This window comes from Stomoxys calcitrans, chromosome 5 (assembly GCF_963082655.1).
Source record: "Stomoxys calcitrans chromosome 5, idStoCalc2.1, whole genome shotgun sequence".
Classification (NCBI taxonomy): domain Eukaryota; kingdom Metazoa; phylum Arthropoda; class Insecta; order Diptera; family Muscidae; genus Stomoxys; species Stomoxys calcitrans.
Genome location: NC_081556.1, coordinates 77,056,665 through 77,064,460, shown reverse-complemented (window position 1 = coordinate 77,064,460; position 7,796 = coordinate 77,056,665). Strand labels below are relative to the sequence as shown.

Sequence of the window (7,796 nt, the reverse complement as noted above, 5' to 3'; positions counted from 1 at the left end):
TCTACAACAAATTGAATTTATTTTTAAACTATTGACATTACTGTTTCTATTTTTTATTCTACTACATACAATACATTTTATATGACACGAATGCACATTTATTGGTAAAATTAATTACATTTTGTTGGCTCGTAACCTCCGACCGATCAAGTAATCGCAATCGAAAACTATGCTAAGCCCGAAACGACTTGTGAACTTCGTAGTTTTCTTGATGTAATAAATTTTTATCGTCGATGCATACCACATGCTGCTCAATTGCAGGCACCCTTAAACGGATTTTTCAAAGAAACGAAGAAGAATGATAAAAACAAAGTGCCTCGGACATCCACGGCAGAGAGAGCATTTTCAGGTTGTAAGGAGAGCCTCGTTTATGCAACCTCAACACTACCAACCTCAGACCTAGCTCTTGCTACGGATGCATCGGATATTGCAATCGGTGTCGATCTAATAGAACAGAACCATATGCAGTACGGCAACCTCTTGGTTTCTTTTCCCGTTTCTTCTTTTCTTTTTATTGGGGCATCTCGACGGAAATGTTCGTATATACGTTCCTGAGGCTTAACGTCAACAAACTTTCAACTCCTATCACAATCTTTCACATCCCAGTGGACGTGCTAGTCTTTAACCGATTCGTGAAAGGTATATTTGGCCTGGAATGAAGAAGCAAATTTTTAATTGGTATGTATGGTATTGGCGTATGTCTTTCGTGCCAAAGATTTAAGATTACCAGACATAACCGACTTACACCCAACAAAACAGATGTTCCCGATAATCGATTTGATCATGTCCATCTAGACATTGTTGTGATGTCTCTGGTTCAAGGTTACAGATATTGCCTCACGATGATAGATCGTTTTTCGCCTTGGCCAGAAGCATTGCCTTTGAAAGACATGTCAGCACAAACCGTGGCAACAGTATTTTGGTCAAACTGGATTTCACGTTTTGGTTATCCTAGGGTGATAACAATAGATCAAGAGACGCAATTCGAATCTGGATTATTCAAAGCACTTGCTACTTTAACTGGATCAAAACCAAAGAGGACAACAGCCTATCATCCCCAATCAAACGGGATGATAGAAAGATGGCACAGATCTTTTTAAGCTGTATTAATGTGTCACAGTAACACCTCTTGGGTTGAAGTACTTTTTACGGTAATGCTTGGTTTAAGAACGGCTTTTGAAGAAGATCTACAAGCTGAACTTCTATATGGAAGACATGTACGATTACCCCACGAGTTTTTCATCCAATAAAACATTCCTGCAAAATCGTGATCATTTCTACTTCTTGCGACCAGTTCCAGCCTCGCACTACAACAGGAGTAAAATATTGTTATATATTGGGTTGCCCAAAAAGTAATTGCGGATTTTTTAAAAGAAAGAATGAACTTTAATCAAATATACTTTTTTACACTTTTTTTCTAAAGCAAGCTAAAAGTAACAGCTGATAACTATATGAAAAATCCGCAATTACTTTTTGGGCAACCCAATATATAAATATTTAGGACTGTACTCATGTTTTTCTACGCACAGGTGCTGTTCAACCAGTTCAAAGAATTTCAGATCGAATATATACCGTCATGATAAGGGGTAAGCCGTCTGAAACCAGCTTTCGTCATCAATAATTCTGAACAACCGGTAAAAGAACATCAAGAACCACAGTCAACACAAGGTGCAACGTTGAAATCTGAGACTATTCCATCATCCTCTCAAAACATGACATTGTTCTCATTTTGAGATTCACCAGCGATTGATAATGAACTAACACAGCTACCTTCATGCACACAACCGTGTCCATTTCACAAAAGTGTGTCTTTCCAAGCACTTGGTCACTGGAAAGGGGGTGGATGTGGCAACCCGAACTTGCCGACTTCTGTTTTAAGAGTGAACCAGATGGCAACCCTTTAGCTGCCAGACGAAAGCAATTGCTAATTGCTCGTGAGTTGTTGAGCCTTCAGCTGTAGACTTTCGTAAAAGTTAATCGAATTAATTGTCGCACTATTTTATGTTGTTGTTGTTGTTGTAGCCACATTTTTATGTGGCTACAACACCTGTAGGTGAACAAGCTCCTTGCGGTCCAAAGGACCGATCGCCCCGGGAACAGGGTGACTATTAGTTATTTAATGACGCCAATAACCCGCCTTGCCATATCGAGCATCATAAGCACTTAGTATTTGTACAAGAGCAGGTGCCGCCCGACCTCTCACTGAGACTCTTCGCTAGATACCGCTGTTTGTCCGCGACTGCCGTTACAGCTACTCCTTATTGATCATTCCACCATTCGCAACCTGTGGACGCGCCCGTTCCAACCTGTGTGGTGCTCACAGCTATCCCGTGCCGGGGCACAATTTTATATTAAATAAAGATAGATTTAAATAGTTGTTAAGTTAAGCCTGAGTCTTTTATTGGCAACAACAACTATAAAACAATAACAGTTTTAAATTTGAACGCAGGGTTGCCAACTTGATTAACCTCAGTTGTTCGCGTAAGACAATCATTAAATAATTCAATCATGGCCTACAGTTTACAATCAATATCTGAGAATAGTTCCGAACTCTGCAAGAGTACTTATTGATACAACTATGGGCGCCAAACAGCTGAGGGCTAGTTTGTTGGTGACGTTTCGGCTAAGGAAAATTAAAAACAAACAATTAAATTCAATTTTGATTTTTTCTTTGATTTGTAAGTCCAAATGGATATTTCAACACTATCTGGGGATTCCTTTGATGCAGTTGATTGGATAAATGACAATTTTAAAAAGTATTGCGACGAAAACAGTTCAGCGGCAACCAAAGGCGATGCCGGCGCTGGAGACATTGAGGCTGTTGACTTTATCAACACTTATGTTTCCAAGTTGCAGCTTTATGTCCAACAAGTTAATTACGCTGTTGAAGAGAGTAGCCATGAATTGGTAGCCAATTTACCAAGAATAGTTAAGGACGTCAAAGCACTTCATTCGGATGTTCGGGAGTTGCAAGGCCGCATGTTGGAGATGCGTCAAGAAGTGGCCGCTGTCCAAGAGGAAACTGGTGATTGTATGGCTACTTTGGAAAAACTAAACACTAAACAAACCAAATTGCAAGCAGCCAAGGAATCACTACAAGAATCAGATGGATGGGGCAAGCTTCTGTCTGAATTGGAGGACAGCTTCGAGAGGAATGATTTGAAGGTGAGAAGAACTCCTAGAATGCATTTCTCTTTAGTATGTAATTGATGACGGACCTATATAGGAGCTGTTTTTTTGCACCAAATTTCATCCTAAATGCTTAAATATAATGACTCCTTAGTCCTTAGGTAAGGTTAGGTGCAAAAGAGGGTGTAGATAATTATCCGCCCCATGACACTATGGACACACACCTTAATCGGCTTTTTGTTTCCTCTTAAAACTACACTGTAGCCTTTAAGAAGAAAATTTTAAGTTAGGAATTCTGTGCTACTTACAAAATCCTTAATTGTTTTCCATACCACTCCCCTAAGTTGGTTCATGTATGGTATCGTATCGCCGCCTGAATGCCGGTGTCTGTTAGCCGCGAAAGTCGGGCAATGACATAGGATATGCTCCAACGTCTCATCACCTTTCCCACATACACATCATCTTCCTACACATGCTTTCACTTGCCGCGCCGATTTTGCATAAGTGGGCTCGTAGCCCTTTGCGTCCCGTTATGACATCAAGAGCTATACTGACCTCCTTCTTACTTCCTTTAAGTAATAGCCTGTTCCTCTCACGATCCGGATAACCCCATAGGATTTTCGCCGTCCTACCGACTGTTTCGCTGTTCCATAGTGTTAGTGTTGTCGACGGCAGATCTCTTGCCTTCACTGCCAAATCGTCTGCCCTTCATTCCGTTATGGCCCGGCACTCAAACGATGTGGATTGTGCCATCCTCAGGGAAGGCGTTAATGTCCTTACACTGCAAGACTGTTCGTGGCCCTCCTGGTTGTTATTGCCCTTATTGCCATTCTACTGTCCGTAAAGATGTTCACACTCGACATCATCGCGTTAGCACCACATCACCTCACGCATTCCGTGATCGCCCGGATCTCCGCTTGCAGGACCGTATTATGGTCAGGCACGGGATAGCTGTGAGCTCCACACAGGCTGGAAAATTCAGGTTCGATCTGTGTGGTTTTCATAGCCGTCAAGTGCAGCTTAGCTGCGAGCTACCGGGTGCGTCCACAGGTTGCGAATAGTGGAATGCTCCATACGTAGTTCCATGCGGGTAGTTGAAACGGCAGTCGCGGACAATCAGCGGTATGGAGCGGTGAGTCTCAGTGAGAGGTCGGGCGGTACCGGCTCTTGCACAAATGCTGAGTACCTATGATGCTCGATATGACAAGGCGGGTTATTGGCGCCTTTATGTAACCAATGGCCACCCTGTTCCCGCGGCGATCGGTTCTTTGAACCGGAACGAGCTTGCTCATCTACAGGAGCTTGACGAGGATCGCCACCTCCACATGCAAATGTGGCTACAACATACCTATGCATACTTGGCATGGATGTTGAAATTCATCAGGTTATGGATGAAATTTGGCATAGCTTTACATTTTTATTAACATTGCTTGCTTCGTTCGAACTTTAACCTCCTTTTTTTAAAATTGAAGTAATCACAAAAACAAAGTTTTTTCTTGACTTTTTATCTCTTTTAGAGCGTTTGCGATAAAATATCTGCCCTTCAGAAGAGTTTGCAAGCCCAGGAACAATTACCCGGACACGAAGAACGAAAGTCTCAAGTTGAGGATTTTAAAAATCGTCTTGAGGCCCTAGCTTCGCCTTCATTGGTGCAGTGTTTCGCCGAAGGTAGTGTCGAACAAGCTCAACGCTATGTCAGAATCTTCGAGACAATCCAAAGAAAAGCTCAATTGCTGCAATACTATAGGGCCGTACAGAAAACAGCGCTACAGCAACAGTGGAAACAGACATTGGAAATACAAGCAACAGAAACAGCTGGACAACAACAGCATTTCCTGAATCTTTTTTACGATCAATTGCTAGAACATTGCCAGAAACAAGTGAAGTGGTGCTCCCAAGTATTTGGCCCTGACGTTGAAGATGGCCTGCAACCCTTCATGATGCTTGCTGAGCTGCTGCCAGCCTTACAACCCTCTCGAGATAATCATATACTGCAAATGCTAAAAACCTGTAATGAGCGTCTAGAACTCTTACAGCAATTCGCTCATGCAAATCATACATTTGTCTTGCAATTGAACGCGTATCTGGAGCAATCTTCTATAAAGTTGTCGCCCGATTTACGCCATCAGCTTGGCCAAGCTATATATGAGTACTTTCACAAGTTCATTCAGCAATATCCACGCCTGGAAGAGACTCATCTGTCCACACAAGTGGATAAAGTGTTAGTTAGTCAACCCCATGCCAGTGATGCAGTGCGCCATTTGAGAGATATCACCAATAAATTATTTGATTGGCTTCACGAATCCCTAGGAAGATGCGCCAATATTACCAGTGACTTAGCTTTGTGTAAAATGATTAATCTTTTGGGTGGCATTTTCAAGCGTTTATTGGAACAATTTTCGAAGACCCAAAGACAACTGACACTAAATATTGGCTCAAATGCCAACAACCTAAATACCGATAGCAATTGGTCCATGTTGCAATACACTTTAGCCTTGTTGGAGTGCCTGGCGGACTACCATCAGAAACTACAGAAATTTGAAAAAACATTGCAAGAGCGTTTGCTTCAATTGGAACATAAGCTTAGGGAGTCACCACAGACTACAAGCATTAACATCTACCAGACTTTTGAGTCCGGCGAACAACAACGTATATTAAGCGCTATTGCAGAGTTCCAGCAGAAACGTTTGGAAGCAAATCCAGATAATCCCACTGCAAATTTGGGTATATTCTCAAATATCTACGAATCCCTGAAGACCTTTTTCTGCGAGACCCATGACATTACTCTGAGCATTCTTTTGCAGCCATTGGAGTCTCATTTATCCCAAATACAACCTCCTCATCAATTGCAACAAGGACACATGCAAGACATGCCAGCTTTTAGTTTTGCTCCCCAGGAATGCATTACACAAATTGGGCAGTATCTCCTCACACTGCCCCAGCACTTAGAGCCATTGCTGTTAGCTCCATCCGCTTTATTAAAAATGGCCTTGGAAATGTGCCATATCAAATATGCCCAGCCCATACCTTCGGCTGACATATTGCTCTCGCTGGTCGTAGCCCAGTGCTGCGTTCTTTATCAATCGCAAATTTTACAAATAAAATCTTTGTCTAACGCCTCTTCAAAACAGCTTGCGGTCGACATTGAATATCTCTCGAGCGTAGTTGAGGAATTGGGCTTGACTTTAAATACATCTCTGCAACAAATCTTAACTCTACTCAAAGCCTCGCCGGACAATTATTTGTCTTTGAGTGCCGGCTGTGAGCCACGTTTAGTAATGGCAATAAGACAAATGCGCAATATAATATCAACGCAGTAAGTGTACCCGCTCGTCTTGTTTTTCTTAAAGAAAAGCAATTAATTATGGCAATATGCGTCTATGTTTCTAATCAGTATGCAACAATAAAATCATACTTATGTAGGCATTCCAGAGAACTCTTGTTATGTGCAATAGCCGTAATTTACATAGTCTAGAAAATCACAAACCATTAAAAACCTTGTTTACCAACTTTTCCACGTGATCTCCGTTTATGGAGTTTGCTGCACAATCAATTGTTGATCTCAATAAAGAAAAGACGACATCGGAGCATGTTTTGCTATTAGGCGCGCATATCTACGCTCGTTAAAGAATCATTCGCTTTGTAAACTAAAAAAAAAGTACTGCCCATATTTGTAAAGAATTAACTGCCAACCTGTGGGATAAGGCGAATAAATACAGGTGCATACCTGTTGGTTGGTTATTACTTTTTTAAATTTTAATGGCAGAAAAAAACATTGGAACCTACGTATTACTCAAATAAATACTACAATATTATGTGCAATGTTACACATGACGCTATCTATCTGTATAAGGTGGTAAACGATACGTAGAGATATTTAAGCGAATGCAATCAAATATTACCCCAGCACAAATTGCTAGGGCAATGTGACCTTCATTTGTTTCAGGTGCAATTTATTTATTGTCCTTTGACCTATTTGGCGTGGGCGTGAGTGTTCTGATTCAACCCTCTAAGGCTAAATCGGCAAAACCTTCACAAAAAGTTACATAGAGTGATCGGTCATCTTCGTTAGGGACGAATCGGTAACTTATACCAGGGGCGATCTATGGATGCACATTGCTGTGGTTTGGCCGATCTTCACCTATGGGTTCCTACTATGGCACCGTGCCCTTAAGTGGGTGGATCTACGCTACGCTACGTATTTGGCTACAAAAAGTAGACCTCAAATCATTGAGCTTCAACTTGAATCGGACTGCACTCATTGATATGTGAGAAGTTTGCCCCTGTTCCTTAATGGAATGTTCATGGAAAAATTTTCATTTGCAAAGTAATCTTTTACATGACCGGCCATAACAGATCAGCGATGCCCAGCCCTTTATGGTAAGTCACACGGATTCTTTGTGTCAGTTGTTTTTGATACAGCAGCAAATGAACACCATCGTTCATTTGCATTGTTTTTCTGTTTTTTTAACATTGTTTTTTGTTGATTAAACACGTGGCAGGTATTTTGGTTTTCTTATTCTATGTTTATTTTTGCAAAACACCAATCATTCAGACCAAAAAATTATTTTTTACATATTGAGAGAAAAATGCTATGTAATGAAGATAATTGGGTCAATATAAACCATCCAACATTAAGAAAAGAATCTGAGAAAAACATTTTGGTT

The 7,796-nt window shown here is 41.1% G+C and overlaps 1 protein-coding gene across 1 annotated transcript; it reads left to right on the top strand.

Moving 5' to 3' along the window:
• Window positions 1-2,589: 2,589 nt before the first annotated feature.
• Window positions 2,590-6,638, top strand: LOC106081074 (conserved oligomeric Golgi complex subunit 7). The gene is made up of 2 exons (XM_013242788.2): window positions 2,590-3,165; window positions 4,647-6,638. Exons 1-2 carry the CDS (start codon window positions 2,689-2,691, stop codon window positions 6,447-6,449), a joined length of 2,280 nt encoding a protein of 759 aa, XP_013098242.2. The 5' UTR covers window positions 2,590-2,688; the 3' UTR covers window positions 6,450-6,638.
• Window positions 6,639-7,796: the final 1,158 nt, after the last annotated feature.